The sequence below is a fragment of the Podarcis tiliguerta genome (assembly GCF_965153285.1).
Source record: "Podarcis tiliguerta genome assembly, chromosome: 13".
Classification (NCBI taxonomy): Eukaryota; Metazoa; Chordata; class Lepidosauria; order Squamata; family Lacertidae; genus Podarcis; species Podarcis tiliguerta.
This window is the reverse complement of record NC_139546.1, coordinates 48734293-48752565: the sequence shown is the minus strand read 5'-3', so window position 1 is coordinate 48752565 and position 18273 is coordinate 48734293. Positions and strand designations below refer to the sequence as shown.

At 52.0% G+C, this 18273-nt stretch overlaps 1 protein-coding gene across 5 annotated transcripts in view; it reads left to right on the top strand.

Moving 5' to 3' along the window:
* PER1 (period circadian regulator 1) overlaps positions 1–17479 on the top strand; it is a 37645-nt gene extending 20166 nt beyond the window's left edge. For 3 of the 5 annotated variants that reach the window (XM_083409373.1, XM_083409372.1, XM_083409371.1), the window contains 16 exons: positions 306–825; positions 1734–1812; positions 2205–2311; positions 2505–2658; positions 3094–3202; positions 3324–3455; positions 4034–4142; positions 4425–4581; positions 5383–5510; positions 6001–6204; positions 8695–8946; positions 9478–10217; positions 11536–11713; positions 12644–12836; positions 13256–13406; positions 13756–17479. In XM_083409373.1, coding sequence (XP_083265499.1) covers positions 537–825; positions 1734–1812; positions 2205–2311; positions 2505–2658; positions 3094–3202; positions 3324–3455; positions 4034–4142; positions 4425–4581; positions 5383–5510; positions 6001–6204; positions 8695–8946; positions 9478–10217; positions 11536–11713; positions 12644–12836; positions 13256–13406; positions 13756–14007 — 3234 coding nt within the window. In that variant the 5' untranslated portion in view covers positions 306–536 and the 3' untranslated portion in view covers positions 14008–17479. The remainder of the gene's footprint in view (positions 1–305; positions 826–1733; positions 1813–2204; positions 2312–2504; positions 2659–3093; positions 3203–3323; positions 3456–4033; positions 4143–4424; positions 4582–5382; positions 5511–6000; positions 6205–8694; positions 8947–9477; positions 10218–11535; positions 11714–12643; positions 12837–13255; positions 13407–13755) is intronic. The other 2 variants (XM_083409369.1, XM_083409370.1) reach the window with 1 other exon arrangement.
* Positions 17480–18273: the final 794 nt, after the last annotated feature.

Sequence of the window (18273 nt, the reverse complement as noted above, 5' to 3'; positions counted from 1 at the left end):
CCTGTGCCACTGTTTGTATTTATTTGTATGTATATGCCAATATGTTTTGATAGCAACACCTTTTAAGATGTCTGGATGGCTAGCTTTGCGTTGTGCTGGGTTCAGTGCATTCTGGGACCGGAGTGCCAAGCAGGATTATAGGGTGGCCCCAACAGCCAGTTCTCTATATCTTTTTAAACCTTTCCCTCTTGATTGTACTACTTTATTACTTGCTGGGCCATCTCGAGTATCACTTTGGCAACCTAGAAATTTAAACAGTGCAGTTTTCAGCTGCATATGGGCTTCGCAGGGCAGCCTTGGGCAAGTTCTTTTCCCTGCCTATGTTTTCCCACCTGTGAAACGACTTTGCCATTGCCACTGCAAGGTGGCTACGGGGCTATGGATTTTACTGGATGCTTAAACTTTTCCAGGGGGGAAAAAATCGATTTAGAAAATAAAGTGCAGAAAGAAGATGCCCCACCTGAGGAGAGAGGGAAAAAATCCCTCCTCTAGTCAGCTGGTGAGAGAAGGGGGGACCCCCCTCCCCCAGGTGTGACATGGGTAACAGGTGGGCAGGAGGGACATGGTGGCACCTGCAAGGTTCCCCACCTCTGGCCCCGTCACGGCTGCTGCTGTTCTGCTCCCTCCCGGTCGTCCTGGTCTCCTCTGGCCTCTGGTCTTATTGCAGGCATTTGTTTCTCAGCGGAGGCTACGAGAGTGGTCGCGGGCTGCGCTACTACCCCTTCCGGCTCACGCCTTACTTGACCAAAGTGCAGGACTCGGACAGCGCCGAGGGACAGCCCTGCTGCCTGCTCATCGCCGAGCGCATCCACTCGGGCTACGAAGGTAAGGGGGTGTCCAGGCGGGAGAGAGCAGGGCCTGCAGGCAGCCTCTGCAGCGCCCATGCCATGTCTCTGTGCCCCGTTTAATTTACCCCATTTTGCTGGTGGTGTTAGGAATCCATCCTACAAATTAAATTGCACCATGCGCTACCGTGTCTGGCCACACGGTGGCAGCAGAGGTTGGGCTGAAGGTGCTTGCGAAGCAGGGACCCTCTTAGCATCTAGTCACATGGGCCTTCCTTGTGCTTTTCCTCCATGCTGGGAATGAGCATCTCTCGCCTGCTGCTTAAACTCTCAGCATCCTGAGCGAAATTTAGTTTTGAACACCTGTTTGAAGAGAGGTGCGTACAATGGCACACAAGTTGTGTTTGCATGCAAGCTTTAAATCCTGCTCCCCCCCAGTTTGGGCAGCAGAACTGTGTGCTTAAATCCAGATCTTCGCCAGCTGTGTGAAGAAGTGAGTTGGAGAGTAGAATAGGGCATGTAGCCATGTGAAAGGCCTGGCTGCTCTGTTCTATATGAAACATAGAAAAAGCCAGACAAGCCTCTTCCTAGGATTGCATGAGCATGCAGGTCCAGTTTCCTCCTCTTCTCAAACAGTGCATGTGCTCTTGTTATCACCAAGACCAGGACAGCAGGAGAAAAGCAATTGCGTTGTGCGTGCAAAATTCCAAGCTGTCGTTAGCCTGCCCATGACCTAGAAGATTGCATGTCAGTTTTCCCCCTGAAGCCACTTAAATTGTTTAGAAAAGCCAGGATTCCTGAGATACGCAGCACACTTTCCATGGAGTGTGGAAATGCAAATTCATTTTGGAGTTTAAAATAGGCAGGTTTTGCATACCCATAGGACAGGGAATGCCACTCGTCTTTCCAAACAGCTCATCTGAATTTTCCTATGCTTTTCTCTTCAAGCTCCCAGAATCCCTCCTGATAAGAGAATCTTCACCACTAGACATACCCCCAGCTGCTTATTTCAGGATGTGGATGAGCGGTAAGGAACTGGGATTTTAAAAATGGAGATGGGGTGGTATTTTTCGGAGGGGTGTGTGGGGAGGAAGACGAGTCCCTGGAAAGAGGTGCCAGGCTTTCCCTCCTGTGAGTGAGACTTGTCCTCTGTGAGCATGTGCCTGCAGTGCTGAGCATGGACCCAAAACCTCCCTCATCTGGGTGGGTGGGGCCTTCACAGGCCTGGAGGAGAAGGATTTGACTTGGCCGTCCATCTCGTCAGCTTAGCCATGCGCTCTGCACCTTTGGTTTTATTTTTCTCTGGGGTTTCAAGAACTGAACCAGTTCTTCAGAGCTGGACAATGCCTATAACCTCTGCAATGTCCAGCCTTTTCCCACTGACCCCTCGTGACCCTTCCTTGCTTTCTTTGTTTTCAGAGCTGCCCCTCTTCTAGGCTACCTCCCCCAGGACCTCATTGGGTCCCCTGTCCTCTTCTACCTGCACCCAGAGGACCGGCCTCTTATGCTGGCGATACACAAGAAGAGTGAGTACCAAAATAAAGGAGAGAACGGCAGGGGGAGATTTTTCTTAAAAAAACCCTGATTGGAAGTTTCAAGCCAATTGAAGCTTTCAGATCCAATTAAAAGCTGGGGTGTGTGGTGTCTTGCTAGCCTTTAGGGGGCTGTGGTTGCCGTGGTTGCTCTCCCGCCTCTCACCCTTCCCTCCTTCCTTCCCAGTTCTCCAGTATGGCGGCCAGCCCTTTGACCACTCACCTATCCGCTTCTGCGCCCGCAATGGGGAGTACGTCACCATCGACACCAGCTGGTCCAGCTTTGTCAACCCCTGGAGCCGCAAAGTCTCTTTCATCATGGGCAGGCATAAAGTGCGGACGTAAGTAGCCAGAGCTCTCAGCCTGTATGGATGGGGTGGGCAGGGTCTGTTTGCTTATTTCTTTGTTCATTTTCATTAAAAAAAAAAAATAGCAGAGGCTTAATCATTCCAGGAGAAATGAGAGGAGGAGGAGGAGGAGGAGGAGTGGGGTGCAGTTGACCGAAATGGGGGAGACTCCGCCGGCGACGGGACCATGGGGGAAATGGGGCGAAGGCAGAAGGCACCGCAGGAGAACCCCAGTGGGGAGGAGTGGGAAGCAGAATGATGGGTCTGGAAGAGGCGATGGCTCGTAATCAGAGGATAAGACAGGAAAAGAGGCTGATTCTGGGGAGGAGGGAAATGGCCCTGTGGGATGGCTGAGAGCTGGAAGCTCCCACCTCTTGAGGGAAGCACGCATCCCACTAACTCTGTTCTCACCTCCCATGCTCTCTCCAGGGGCCCCCTCAACGAGGACGTCTTCACAGCCCCCAAAGCTCAGAAGGTGAAGCCTGTGGAGCTGGACATCCAGGAGCTCTCAGAGCAGATCCACCGACTCCTGCTGCAGGTAAAGAGCTCCCTCTTCTTACCCCACTTGCCCTCTCCTTCCTTCCTTCCTTCCTTCCTTGTGAGCTCCGCCTCCTCTTCCTCTCATATTCAAACCCTCCTCTCTTTCCCCCACTCTGCAGCCCGTCCACAGCAATGGCTCCATGGGCCTCTGCAGCATGGGCAGCAACGCTTCCCACGAGCAGTTCCTGAGCATCGCCTCCTCCAGCGACAGCAACGGCATCCCCAATGAGGAGGCGCAAGCTGTTCGGCCGGTGAGTTTAGAAATGCATGTTGATTTTTTTTGGGCGGGGGGGGGGAGTGTCCACTGATGGGGGTTGTCTTAAGATTCATGCAATGGGTGTTGGTTCTTTGCTTCCATTTCCACATCCACCTGGCAAATCTCCCACCTGTAAAATGGGCATCATCATAATGGCTTACCTGGTGGCAGATTTTTACATACCCCCCTCAGAGAGTTTGAAAGTCTCACAGAGAGAGAAATCTACTCTTTAGGCCAGTGTTTCTCAGCCTTTAAAAACCCACACTGCTAATGTAGAGATCCCACACATCCCTTCAAACCTGGCTCTCTGATTGAAATCCTTTGGCTTTTTACTGGGTGAGGGTGCGGTTTGGGCATGCGCCTCTGGCTGCTGAGAAACACTGCTCTAGGTCAGACTTTCGCAGCCTGGTGCCCTCCAGGTACTTTGGGCTTCAGCTGGGGCTGATGAGAGTTAGCATCCGAAACACTTGAAGGGCATCAGGTTGGAGAAAGCTGCTCTAGAAAGGGTTCTGTAGAGGCTTCTCCCTTGGAGAGGAGAGCTTGGGCCTGACTCTGCTTCCCTCTTGACCCCAGATGACCTTCCAGGAGATCTGCAAGGATGTGCATATGGTGAAGAACCAGGGCCAGCAGGTCTTCATTGAATCCCGAGTCAAGCCCCAGCCCGCCAAGCATTCCCAGCCAGGTGAGATGGTTGACTGGCCCCTGCCCCTTCTTCCTGCTCATCGTTCCCACCTTGAGGCCTGCTGACCTCACTCGGCCTCATTGATGTGGAGTTGGCCAAAGGACTTTTGAGGTTTCCTCCCTCTGTCTGGGCCCATTTCTAGCGGGGGGGGGGGGGGTGAGTTGAGGGAGGGGTGGTTTCCATTGGCTGGGACAAGCATGTTCTGGTGTGGCCTGGGAACAAAGTTTACTCTCCTTCTGTGGGTTGTGACCTTCTCTGTGTCTCTCCCCCACTCCTTTCTAGCTCTGAAAGCACCAGTCACCTGCAACAGGCAGCCTCTGGAGACCCTGAGGGACTTGGAGAGGAGGCCAGCAAAGGCAGCCACCTCTGAGGAATCGGTCCGGAAGGAGCCTTCCAACTATTCATACCAGCAGATCAACTGCCTGGATGGCATCATAAGGTGAGCGAGGTCTGCTGGGGAGCCACAACCATGTACAAGGCAGTGAATGTTCCCAGAACTAAGGACTTTTACATGAGTTTGCTTATTTCCTCCTCCTCCTCTGTTTATTTTCCTTTTGTGTGTGTGTGCATTTTTATTTTTTTAGATTGTGAGCCTGAGAACGGGTATCTGTAGGGTGCTTTGTGAACCTTAGTGGCTGAAGAGTAGGATTAAAAAATCCTAAAAAGTAAATGAAATGGAAATAGCTGAGCCCTTCAGAGTCGGCTCACCACCAGAACGGGAATGTGTTTCCTGGGAGGAATATTTTGCTCTTTGGTTATTTAAGAAAGGGCAACGCTGCTTCTTAGACTGCAGCCTCAACTACCACTTACCTGAGAGTAAGCCCCGTTGAATTTAGCGGGTCTTACTTCTGAATAGACACGACTAGGAAGATTGCACTGCGTTAGGTTGAGATGCAGAGTAGGTGAAATGATGTTACGGATTTCTCCCCTCATTGGTGCTCATGTAGCAACATGCAGCCTTTCATAGATTTCATAGAACTCGTCACAGATTCATTTTTAAAGTGCTATCTGCTTAAGTGTTCCCTGAAGCTCTAAAGCTTCCTTACTTTGTGTCTCCTCCTGTAGTTTGAGACCAACAAAGCCACTGTGTTTTCAGATCGCCACTCCTAGTGGTGCGGAGTCCTTTCCTGAGTTTTCTCTTCCTACACCCCCTAATAATAATAATTACAATAATGATAATGGGTTTTTCATCTCTGTTAATCTCAGTTTTCTGCCTTTCTCTTCTCCTCCAACGAAACAGGTATCTGGAGAGTTGCAACATTCCAAGCCGCGTGAAGCGAAAATGCGGCTCTTCCTCTTACACCACGTCCTCGAATTCCGATGACGACAAGCAGAAGGCAGGCGAGGAGCTGGCCTCTCTAAGCAAAGGTGATTCTCCCCTCCTTTCCTTTCCTCTGCTTAGGTATTAATCATCCCCCCCCTCCCCTGTTTTCCTGAGGTATCAGTTTCCACCCTGCTTGCCAAGTGTACAGGTTGATGCCCCTCCTCCTGTACCAAGTTCATGGATGCTGTGTGAGGTGCAGGGGACGGAGGGGTGTGTGTGTCGTGTGTGCGTGTCGTGTGTGTGTGTAGCAATTGCAGGGTCTGCAGGTCTGTCCTCCAGGAAGCTTGAACTCCCCCTCCCCCTTGTTGGATGCTGGCCTTGGCGTTCCAGATCCCTCGTGATCTCTTTTTCCCCCCTCTCTCCGTTCGCGGCGAGACCCCAGCCAGGCTGATGAGCCCTTCGGCATCTTGACGTCCTCTTGTGGTCGTGCCGGTCGGCAGTCTTGGACCCCCCCCGGCCCCCTCCCTCCCTGCCCCCTTACTCCATGCTGCCGCCCCACCGCCATTGCTAACCCACCGTTGTCTCTTTGAACAGATGCGCCGGAGGAAATACTGCCGACCCCGGAGAGCCAGTCCAAGAGCCTAGAGGAGCCTGGGACGGCAGCAGCTGCTGTGGTGGGAGGCCCACTCACTCCGCTGGCCTTGCCTAGCAAAGCCGAGAGCGTGGTCTCTGTGACCAGTCAGTGTAGCTTCAGCAGTACCATCGTCCACGTGGGAGACAAGAAGCCCCCCGAGTCGGGTATGGGAGGTGGACACTGTGTTTTTCTTGGGGGGGCGGTGGTGCGGGGTTGCTGGGGGGGGGTGGGGGGCTGGAACTGGAGGTGTGCTGTTCCTTTGCTTACAGCTTGACTCTGCTTCCGCGGGGCTGGCAAGCAGGTTCAAAGGAAGATTGTCTTCACATGGTGCGTAGTAGGCTATTGGGGTCGCTCTGGCAGCCGTTTTGCAAATGCAGCTGTGTAAAAGAAGGCCAGCCTAGACCCCATATGCTAAAAAAAAGCAGGACCACGTCCCCGCTTCTTCCTCTTCTTCTCCCCCTGCTTGGGAGCTTCTGGGCAGGGAGCTTCTGGCCAGTCGGCAGCAACGATGAGAGGGCTTGATTAGCTGGCCTGGTGCAGATTCGAGACAGGAAGGCTAACCTTCCATTTAGAGCTACAGAGTCGGCAGCTGGATTGCAAAATGAAGCAATGAGTGCCTTCTTCTGCTGACTTTTGCTGGCCACAAACTTCATGGTGCTGGTTCTTGCCTTCCTCTGCTTTAGTCGGCTGCTCTTCCTTCTTTTTCTGCAGCCAGCCTTCATTTTTGCTTGCGCAGGAACCTGCAACATTACCAGGAGAGCAGCAGAAAGGCTTTATCTGGGTGACTCCAAAGGACCATCTGCCTTGGAAGCCCAAGCCCCCAGGCTCAATCTCCAGTGGCTTATCCAAGTAGAGTTGAGAAAGAGCACTTCCAGTCAGCGTGGACAGTACAAAGCTAGCTGGATCCAGTGGTCTGACTCAGTAGAAGGCAGCCTCTTAAAGCTCCTACATTTAGATTTCTGCTGTTGCAAGCAGCCACCATTTGGCAAGACAACCTCTGGAGAAATCCCAGGCTCTTTTCACTTCCGTAGTTTGGTGTCCGTCTTGTCAGGCACCTCACACCCCGCTGCTGTCTCTCCTGTCAGCCTTGGGCAAGATGGCTTGTTCTTTGCACTTGGGGGGCAGCTGAAGAGACGAGAGAGGCAGGCAAGGCCATTGCAAGTTTCATCTAAGCTAGCCTCAGGAAGGGAGAGCATTCCCTCCCCACCCTCCAAACATGTCTCTTTCTAGTAGGGTTCAGGCAGTTTCCTTGCCAGCTTTCCTGCAAAATTTGCAGCATGTGGATAGGCCTTGTGCTTGGCATTGTCATTGCACATATCCCTCCCCTCTTTTTGCTCACATCTGACCCACCAGTTCCCCACACATCATTGTAGTGGTCCAGTCTGCTTTTTTACCTTGCATGACACGTGAGGCTTTAGGGTCAGGCAGGAAGGGGCCACTCCATGAGACCTTAGGTTTCACTCCCCTGTGGAAGGGGGGGGGCACATTATCCATGACGGTGCACCCATCCTTCTGAGGCCAGTTGATTCCTTTTCACTAGCTGGGACAGCTCAGTCGGTGGAGCATGAGATCTTGATCTCATAGTCGTGGGTTCGAGCCCCACATTGGACAAAAAGATTCCTGCATTGCGAGAAGGGTGCTCCAGAACCTCGTGGCCCCTTCCAACTCAGGATTCTACTAATTCAACCAACATCTGGGCTTTCTGACATAATCCCCAGGAGGAGCATGTCTTGCAGGGATCCTTTCATGGGATCTCTAGAAACTGTCCCTGGGTGAGCATTTCAGAGGCAAATGCTTTCACCTCCTAAACAGCAAGGCAGCAATTCATTCCTGGAAACTGCACAAGAAATGCAGGGCTGTCAGGCAGAACCCTGTTTATGAGGCCATCTTGTGTTCAGTGCATCCAAGCTTCCACTTATACAGGACTCTCCTGCAGGCATAAAAGTTCAGACTGTGTGTGTATGTGTGTGTATATTAATAATTCTGTGCATGATTCAACGTGTGCTTCTGTGTGGACAGATATCTAGGTAGATGTTGCCCGCTCCAGCTGGTGTTCAGCTGGCAAACCTTTATGGTGTTTAAACCAAGGAAGGTTTAAGTAGGGACAGTGTCTTAACCATCCTTTCTCCTCCCTTGATGCATTTTTCTCCAACTTGTCAAATTCTCTATAGAAATATTAGTCGCCCTACTTCCCCAAAAAACCAGCGCAAAAGTTGCAGCTTTTCTCCCCCCCGCTTAACCTGTGTAGAAGCCACAGAGAGTGGCTGGCAGCTGGATTTGTAGCCCTCTTACATCAAAGAAGATTCTAACCTCCTTTCCCCACAATTTTATTTCCTTAATATGTGGCAAATTCATATGAGAGCTTAGCTCAGCTGGGTAAAATTAGGACCCGAGCTTTTTGTTGCAGATTAAAATGGAAAGGCAGAGGGACTTATTCCCAGCATGGCCTGGGATGATGATAGAAAAAGATGACTCATATCTGTTAGTGTGTGTGTTTGGAGGGGTTGATCTAAAGAAATGGGAGATATAAATAATGAGAACACATAAATACAGAGATGTGCTGGGGAAAAGAAAAATCTCACACGGGGAGAAGGCAGTTGTGATGGGCTAACCTGGTTCTCCCCCCCCCCCTTTTTTTTGTTCTCCTCTTGCAGATATTGTGATGATGGAGGAGGCAGCGCCCAGCGCGACCCCCCCTGCCCCCGCGCCCAGCGTCACCCCTGACCGGGAGGCGCAGTACCGCAAAGTGGGGCTGACTAAGGAAGTCCTCTCCATCCACACCCAGAAGGAGGAGCAGGCCTTCCTCACCCACTTCAAGGACCTCAGCCAGCTGCACGTCTTCAACTCGCACTCGGGGCTGAGCTGGCAGGAGCTGCGCCAGGCGGGACCCCATGCCAACGAGCGAGGTAAGCCTGGTGGGCAGGACTGGGAGGAGGAGGTGGAGGAGGAAGCGGTAGAAAGGGGGAAAGAAGAATACCGACAATAGAAGACTGGAGATCAAAGTTGTTAGACTATGCCGAATTGGATAAGATGACTGGAAAGATTAGATATTTAAGAGACCAAAAGTCTTTACAGAAGACTGGGGAAAATTTGTTGAATATCTGGAGAGTATAAGTGAAGGTCAAATAACGCTAGAAGGTTTTAAAAGAGCACTGTGAAAACGCGAGAGATATTGTTAAAAGGAAATAGAGGAAAAAAGATTTAAATAATGACAATATTAAAAAAAGGAAATGCGTAAATTAATAATGACTACGAAAGATTTATGGAAAAGCTGAAGGAAGTCCAAAAAGAAAGATTTGGAAAAAAATTGAATGTGAAAACAATGTATGTTTTGTTTTGTTTTGTTGTAAATTAATAAAAAATTATTAAAAGAAAGGGGAAAGAAGAAAGAGAAAGGGGGTCCCTCATTCTCACCCTGCCTTTTCCTTCTTCCGCAGGGCACAAAGGTCCCCGCCAGGCGTCCCGAGGCCCAGGCTGCCGCGGTCGGAGCCGGAAGTCGAAAGCCAAGCGCGTCAAGCAGAACAGGCTGGCAGAGAGCACCAGCTCCCCGCAGAGCTCCGTCTCCCCTCCCCAGCTGCCCTGCGCCCCCAGCTCCTCCTCCTGGCCCCCCTCTGGCAACTCCCAGGCCAGCCTTTCCGCCATGCCGTACCCGGCTGTCATGCCCACCTACCCCATCCCCGTCTTCCCCCCGCGGCCGGCCGCGCCCCCCGTCACTGAGCCCTCCCAGAGCACCCTGGCTGCCCCCCAGTTTCCCACCCCGCTGGTCACCCCCATGATGGCGCTCGTGCTGCCCAACTACGTCTTCCCCCAGATGCACGGCCCCATGCCCCCGCAGCCCTACTTCGCCGCTGCACCCCCTGTGTTCCCCTTCGCCCCTCAGCCAGGGAGCATGCCCGTCGTCGTCCCCGAGACGGGCACGCAGGCCGCCTCACGCTCCTCCACCCCGCACTCGCTGAGTCAGCCCGAGCGGCCTGAGTCGCCTCTCTTTGAGTCACGCTGCAGCTCCCCGCTGCAGCTCAACTTGCTGCAGATGGAGGAGATGCCCAAGCTCTGCGACCGTCAGGAGGCCGCTGGTGGAAGCCAAACAGGGCCAGCTGGGGCCACCACCGACTGGGCCGTGGTGACGGGCGGGCAGAGCCTGGCAAAGGAACTCAGCACTCAGAAAGAAGCGTGCATGGTGAGTCCCAAGGGACCGGGGGGGGGGCTGGCTTTCTCCCCTGGGGCAATGTCAGGCCCTTTGGAAGGGCAAACGACTCAACGTTTATTGATTTTTAATTTATGTTATTTCACATTCCACCTTTCCTCTAAGGAGCTCAAGGTGTGACTCACATAATTCTCCCCCTTTCATATTCACAATTACCCTGTGAGGCGGGCTAGGCTTAGAGGCAGTGACACTGACTCCAAGGTCACCCAGTGAGCTTTATTGGACAAGTGGGGGTTTGGACCCTGGTCTCCCAGGTCTTATTCCGACACTGCACCACACTGGCTCCCCACACCACAAAATCCAGGTGTTCGCCATCTTTCCACTCGAGAGAAGTGAGGAAACTGCTGGGGTTGGGATTTTTTGAGAGAGAAAGTCAGAGGGAGTCTTCAGGGTGAAGGAGCAGAGGTTCCTCTCCCCCAAAGCATTGAAATCTGAGAGCCCTGGAATGCGTTCAATAAGAACAACGAACTTTCTCCTTCCAACCGAGGTCAGAGAATGACGTCACAAATTCCTGGATCTCTCCTGCCCTTTCCCCCATGGCTGGGGGGCTCGTTCCTTCCCCTTCTTCCCTACCCACCAGGGGGCTTCTCACACAGACTGGAGGATCAGAGGGGCAGCTTGGTTCCTCTGGGAAATCTCCAAGCAGAAGGACCCAAGTTCAACCCACAGCAGCATCTCCAGCTCAGGCTGGGAACGCTTCCTGCCTGAAGAACCTGGAGAGCTGCTGCCGGTCAGTGTAATCGGTACTGAGTTAAATGGATGAATGGGCTGACTGGATAAGGCAGCCTCCTTTCTTTCCAACCCCATTGCTTACATTTTGAATTAGATATGTATGGGGGCTTCCTGCCAACCTAGCAATTCAAAAGCACATCAAAATGCAAGTAGATAAATAGGTACCACTCTGGCGGGAAGGTAAACGGCATTTCCGTGCTCTGCTCTGGTTCGCCAGAAGCGGCTTAGTCATGCTGGCCACAGGACCCGGAAGCTGTACGCCAGCTCCCTCGGCCAATAAAGCGAGATGAGCGCCGTAACCCCAGAGTCGGCCACGACTGGACCTAATGGTCAGGGGTCCCTTTACCTTTACCTATGTATGGGGGCACCAACATGTTTTAAGTGCTTAGGGCCTCTAAAAGTCTTAATCCGGCTGTGCTGTGCTCACTGTCTCTCTCTCTCCTGTGGTGGCTAATGGAGCAGTGAGGTTGGAAAGGGCGTGAGAGCTGTTGAGGCAGGGACCTTCTTGCTTTGGGCCTCTGACCTAACCCTTCTCCCCTGCCTCTTCCGCCCCTTGCAGGCAGAAGCGCACGACTCCTCCAACAACGATGCGCTCTCCAGCTCCAGCGACCTCCTGGACCTGCTCCTGCAGGAGGACTCCCGCTCCGGCACGGGGTCAGCTGCTTCCGGAAGCGGCTCGGCCTCCGGCTCCATGGGATCCGGCTCCAACAGAGGCAGCACCTCCGCCAGCGGCACCAGTAAGTCTTACTCCTCCAGCGTGCGGTGTGGGTCTCATGGAGTGAGGCTATCTCTGTGAACTGGCTCAGTATTGTCTCCACCAAGATTTCCCAAATTGGGGTCTCCTGCTGTTGTTGGACTACAACTCCCATAATCCTTAGCTAGTAGGACCAGTGGTCAGGGATGATGAGGCTTGTAGTCCTAAACAGCTGGCTTGGGAAACGGTCTACACAACACCTGGCAGCGGTGGGTGGCTCTGTAGGGTTTCAGGTGGGGTTTTACCTGGAGATAGCATTTAACCCAGGATCCCCTGCGCACCAGGCATGTGCTCTGCCGCTGAGCTACGCCACAAGCAGGATGAGTGCAGTGGCCTTCTTGCACTTGTGATCTGCAGAGACTGGTATTTGGAGGCACGCTTGCCTCTGATCATGGTAGTTCGTCCTCTCTCACTACCTCACAACCAGGAGGAATCAAAGAACATCCCTGTTTACCCAGGCCAGTTATATGCTATTGGGAAGTCCTCAGCACAGGAACCTGCTTTATACCATGTCTGGCCGTTGGTCTGTCTAGCTGACTGCTGCTTCCACTGATGGGCAACAATGGCTGTCCAGGGTTTCAGGCAGGGAGTCTCTCCCAGCCCTGGAGATGGCAGGGGTTGAACTTGGGGACATTTTGCAAGTAGAGCAGACACTGAGCGCCAGCCCTTCAGTGCTGGTGGATGGGAGGAGCAGGGCTGTTGAGCTGAGCATGAAGGCAGCAGGTTCTCTGGGTCCTTTGTCCTCAAAGGAGAAAATGGTGCCCCCTCCACCTTGCACGGTGACCTTCTTAGCACTTCCCAAATGTGAGGGTTTGAGAGCTCCCGTGCGGCATGGCGGCCCGATTGGTCACATGTGCTGACGCTCCTTTTGGGGTTCCTGATTGTGTCTTGACCGGCTCCTCTTCTCTCCCAGCGAGCAGCAAGAGCAGCGGCACCAGCAAGTACTTTGGAAGCATCGACTCCTCCGAGAACGACCTGCGGGGCAAGAAGCGGGCGGAGGTGGAAGACAACGAGCACTTCATCAAGTACGTCCTGCAGGACCCCATCTGGCTGCTGATGGCCAACACCGACGACAAGGTCATGATGACCTACCAGCTCCCTGCCAGGTGAGGAGGCTGAGATGCTCCCAGGCAGATCCTCTTTCCCATCTCGCCATGGAGGTTGCCAGGCTATGCCTATGGTGGCACTTCCCTTCCAGGCCTTGTCCTGCTTGTCTCTTGACCCAGAATCCCTTCACCCCAGCAGAGGAGGGTACTCAATGGGGCAGGGTTGTTGCGAGTGCCAAGGAAAGAGAGCTGGCTTTTGTTTTCATGGGTAGTTTAATACCCGAAGCAGTGGGAGGAGAGACTTGAAGCTTTGAGGCTGAAGATTTTAGCTCGCTTTGTCTCTTTAAAAAAAAAAAGGCGCTGGGGCCACTTCCATTCATTCCGGCCTCGTAGCCAGGAGGATTTTGGCTGCATTTTCCTCCCTCTCGCTGCCCACTGCGCCTCTCTCCTGACCCATTTGTCCGCTTGCCCTTTGCCAGGGACCTGGAAACTGTCCTGAAGGAAGACCGGGAAAAGTTGAAACAGATGCAGAAGCGGCAGCCGCGATTCACCGAGGAGCAGAAGAAGGAGCTGGCCGAAGTTCACTCCTGGGTCCAGAAGGGGAACTTGCCCAAGGCTATCAACATCACGGTAAGGAGTGTGACGGGTGGTGTGTTTGGAGTGAACAGAGAACAGCGCAGAAACCAGAACGGTGTCTGTGTGCCGTTTAGCCAGCATGGGTGCTTTTCTGTAGGCAGGAGAGTTCTCAAACTTTGTGTGTGCATCTAATGATGAGATTGAGTGGTTCTGTTCCTAAAGCAGCCTAGATTCCTCGTAATTGTGTCCATAAGGGTTGGCAGCCTTGGCAGCCCGTAAGGGAACGTCTGCTGGGCAGTGAGAACAAGTCCCTAGACTTTGTGTGTGAGATGAGTGGGCTCTCCCAGATCATGGAGCGTTGGCCAGCAGCTCACTATTTCTTTTCCCTCCCTTTGAACCCCAGGCTTGCATGGACTGTGGGAGCAACCCTTCCTCCAAAGTGGCCCCTCTCTACGACGTCGAGATTCAAGACATGGACTTGAACGGCATGTTGGAGCCCATGGAGGAGGGCAGCAGCGCGGGACAGGGGTGCCTGCCCTCCTTGCCCCCCGAAATGGCCATGGACGAAGAGGAGGCTGGGGCGGAGAGAGGACAGCAGCAGCAGCAGCAGCAGCAGCCAACTCCAGCCGCGGAAGTGGTGCAGGACTCAGGCTAAGCTGGCAAGCCGCAGACTCCTTTCTCCCCCAAATCGGGAGCCGCTCCTCCTTGCCCTGAGCAGGGTGCTGCTGGGCAGCAGGGCTCAGAGGCAGGTGCTGGCTGCAGGTCCCTGTAGGATCTGCTGCGGCAGCCCCACCTCCCTGGCAACAGGGAGAAGAAGCTCACATTGTGGGTGTTTTCGGGACCGTGGGACGGCTGCCTGGCCCACAGGAGAGGACGCTGCAGGACTGTGAGCCCAGGCACCAGCTGCTTCAGGTGTGGAAGCGCCGCCTGGCCTGGCTTGCTTCCAGGGATATGAGACGTCCCTCTGGACCTTTGTCCGCCAGACCAGCCGCCCCAAATCCTTGCTGCCTTACTAAGGATTTGGACACAGACAGACAGCCCACGACGTTGGGCGTGGGAGGGACCGGGTTTTTATGTATTTATTTTTGCAGAATTGTCCGTTGGTGTTGTTCAGTGTTTCTTTTTTTACTGATCTGCTGCTGTGCTCTTGAAGGGCCCTTCGTGCAGTACCAATGATAATAATAAAAAAAAACGAGAAAAGGAAAGAGAAAGCGGTTGGTGGCCTGCGGAGAATTATCGTTGACGCTGGCCCTGTGCCCCACATTCAGTTGCCTCCTTGTTGGGATCTGGCCAGAAAGGGAAAGTTTCTTCTGAATACCCTTCAAGAGCTCCCCTCAGCAAAAGCCCAGGGTGGAAGCAGGAGAGAGAGGGCCCTAGAATGTCACTGCCATCTTCCCACTGCTGCCGCCGAACTGCCAACGCTCCTCTCCCGCTGGTGCCTCTTTGCCAAGGTCATCTCCCATATTTGCACAGCTCAGTTTTGTCAACTGGAATGGAAGAAATAAACTGGCCAAAGAGCGTTGCGCTACACATATACCCCCACCCCCTCTTTTCGCCTGATCTTTGGCAGCCTTGCCACCCAGCGGGGGCTGTGAGTGAGTGAGGGGGACGTGTTATTTCAGCTACAATAAAGAGCGCACCCCTTCTTTCTTGTGTTTCCAAAGAGACCCTGGATCTACCTGTGCGGAGATTCCTCCTCCTGCCTCCCCTTCCTTCTCCACATCCTATTTATTGAACTATTTATATATCCTGCTCCTGTTTCCAGAGTAAAACAGGAAAAGTCCGGGGATTTTCTGTGGACTGTCCCATGGAAATTGGAGTGAAGTAGCAAGCCATTTTGGGTTGTGCCTCTGGATGGAAAACCGGCCTGTTTTGGGGATGGGGTTTTCCCTCCCATTCAAGCCCCCTCCCATTCATTTTCTTGTTTTCAGTTCCTAATGTGCTTCAGCGGCCATGTTGCGTTTCAGAGGGAGGGCGAGAGCCCTTAACAGAGCAGAGAAGTTCCACCTTTGGTACACGATTCCATGCTGCTACTCTTTGCCCGCATCCGTGTCTGAAGCAAAAAAAAAACCCGAAGCAATTTTCAGTTTCCTTGTTTGCCTTCTTGAACCAGCCAATGACTTTGAATGAATTGTGCATATGGCAAAGCCTTGCTAAGGTTTCCAGGTTTCCAAAGAGAGGAAGGGTCTCGCCCCCAAACTTAGTGCCTGGTGACAAAAACATCCTACCCTTTTTATTAATTGGAGGGCAGCAAGCCAAGCCAGCCTTAACAGGGACCCCGGCAAGAGTGTTGGGTTGTGCCTCTCCTTGACAATCCCACAAATGGGTGGGAATTGTCATTTGATTTTAATTGCTGCTAGTTACATGAAAAGAGAGTCTCTGTCTTCAACCGCACCCCCCTCCCATGCCCCAGTCCAGGAAACTTACTGTATTTTTCCATGTATAAGACTAGGTTTCCCCCAAAAAATAATGTCATGGGCGTCTTATACATGGATACATCTCCCATTTTCTTAAATCGGAGTCCCCCAAAATAGGGGGCGTCTTATACATGGGGGCGTCTTATAGAGGGGAAAATACGGTAATTGGATTCTTGTTAGGGTAGCCAGAGTGACTTTTAAGTTGCAATCCTCTATTTACATATGTAGGATTTAATCCTACTGAGCTCATTGGGGTTTATTTCTCAGTAGACGTGTGCTGTAAACTAAGCTATTGTACCAGCAAGTATTCCACACCAGCAGTCCTTTCAGAAAGACAATTATTCTCTCTCCCACCTCGACCTTAATGAATGTTACTGTGTGTTTTAGGATCACTCAGGGTGGAACTGGAAAAGTGATTATCTTTGCCCCAAAGGGACCAACAATAATGCTCCTTTGTTGGCTTTGAAGAGCAAACCACATCACCCCTTTCTGCTATTTGCCCAACAAGTGTTGGCTTTGCAGCTTCTGGGCTGTGTGAATCTCTGGAGGTGGCCTGTGTGCTGGATTTCCAGAGACGGGGGTAACCCTTACGAGTCACCTGTGACCCCGAGTCAGAACAGCTTGCCTGTATCTCTTTGGTTGTAAAATCCTCCTGGTTCTGAGCATCTTTGGACACCCGAAAGCAATTTCTGTGGTTCACGATGGGTGAATGCTATGAGCCATTTTGCAGAAGGCAAAGACAGCCTTTTCTTACTGCAAGAGAAAATTGCATTTCCAGAAAGCCAATGTCTGTAAATGCAACACACAGAACCAAAAGTGGCTACTGTAGGAAACTAACATTTTCTGGTGTTGCTGAGCTTTCAGAGGTTAGCAGAACGTGTCCTTTTGCTTTCCACAGAATCTCTTCAGTGTTGAATAACTTGGTAAGACCAGGCGGATATCAGATAGTGCCTTGCAAAGGGCTGGGAGTGGGCCTGTGACTCCAACTGCATTGGCCTTTGGACATTTCATCCCTTGAGATGTGAACTTCTCCCGTTAAAGCTCTTCAAAATACAGAACTGGTTGGAAGTGCACCGATTATGGAAGTATTTTAATCACATCGCTTTTTCGAGGTTGCAGACATTTACTTGAACGGCGAACACTTACGGTATTCACCGCTGGTATCCGATTTTCCCTTCTGCAAATCTCCCTCTGATCAAGCCAAAAGGCAGGAGCCTCAAAGTCTTCAACTTTCCTTGCTTAGAATTAACTATTTCCCCCACAACTGCCAGAGAGAAGAAACCTCTTTTGCTCAGTGCGTTTCTTTGTTGCACGGTCAATGGAAAACCCTCCAAAATCTGAGGACTCGTAAGCTTTAATATTTTCCCCCTTTTGTGGGGAAGGGGTATATTGGAGCATGCTGCTAAGAGAATATTGTTTTTAAAGCTTTCTCTTTTGGAATGGGACCTCATTTCCTACTCTCTGGAGAACTGGGAGAATTCTACTCCAGGGAGATTCTGGCTTTGAACACTATGAACTGTACATTTATCAAGGGGAAGGGCATTTTGCACAAAGCTGTGATGCGGGTGGGGACGGGGACATCAAAGTATCAGCTCCTCTGTCCCCTACTGCGACCCCCAAAGAACAACGGCGTATCTCTACCATTGGTTTGTGGTGCAATATCTGTGAATCTTGAGTCTGTACCCAAATAAAGGCACTTTTGTTTTTTCACGCAGAGTGTCCCAGGCATGTTTTGGAGAAGGGAATGTTTGCATAACTGAGTGGTGGTGTAGACTGGGTCGGTGGATTGTGTATCACTGTGTTAAGTGCCTCTCCTGACATCTGGAGAATTATCCCTTCTCAGCTGTTGGCCTGTGAATGTTAATACTGGCATTCCACGTTTCATATTGCTGTGTCTCTTACCACCGTAATACTGAGAGAATAGGATTGGGAATTTGGGAACATAGTTTTGCAAGACCTTAAAATGTAACAAAAATCTCCACCCCCATTGTTCAGCCTGGACACTGAGGTCCAGCTCCGAGGGCCTTCTGGCAGTTCCCTCCCTGCGAGAAGTGAAGCTACAGGGAACCAGGCAGAGGGCCTTCTCGGTGGTGGCGCCCGCCCTGTGGAACGCCCTCCCACCAGATGTCAAGGAAATAAACAACTATCTGACTTTTAGAAGATATCTGAAGGCAGCCCTGTTTAGGGAAGTTTTTAATGTTTGATGTTTTATCGCATTTTTAATATTCTGCTGGGAGCCACCCAGAGTGGCTGGGGAAACCCAGCCAGATGGGTGAGGTATACAGTGGTGCCTCGCAAGACGAAATTAATTCGTTCTGCGAGTTCTTTCGTTCTACGAGTTTTTTCGTCTTGCGAAGCACCACTGTGTATTGACGGTTTCCTATAGGAATGCATTGGCGGTTTCGTCTTGTGAAGTAAGCCCATAGGGAAATCCGTCTTGCGAAGCAACTCAGAAAACGAAAAACTCTTTCGTCTTGCGAGTTTTTCGTCTTCCGAGGCATTCG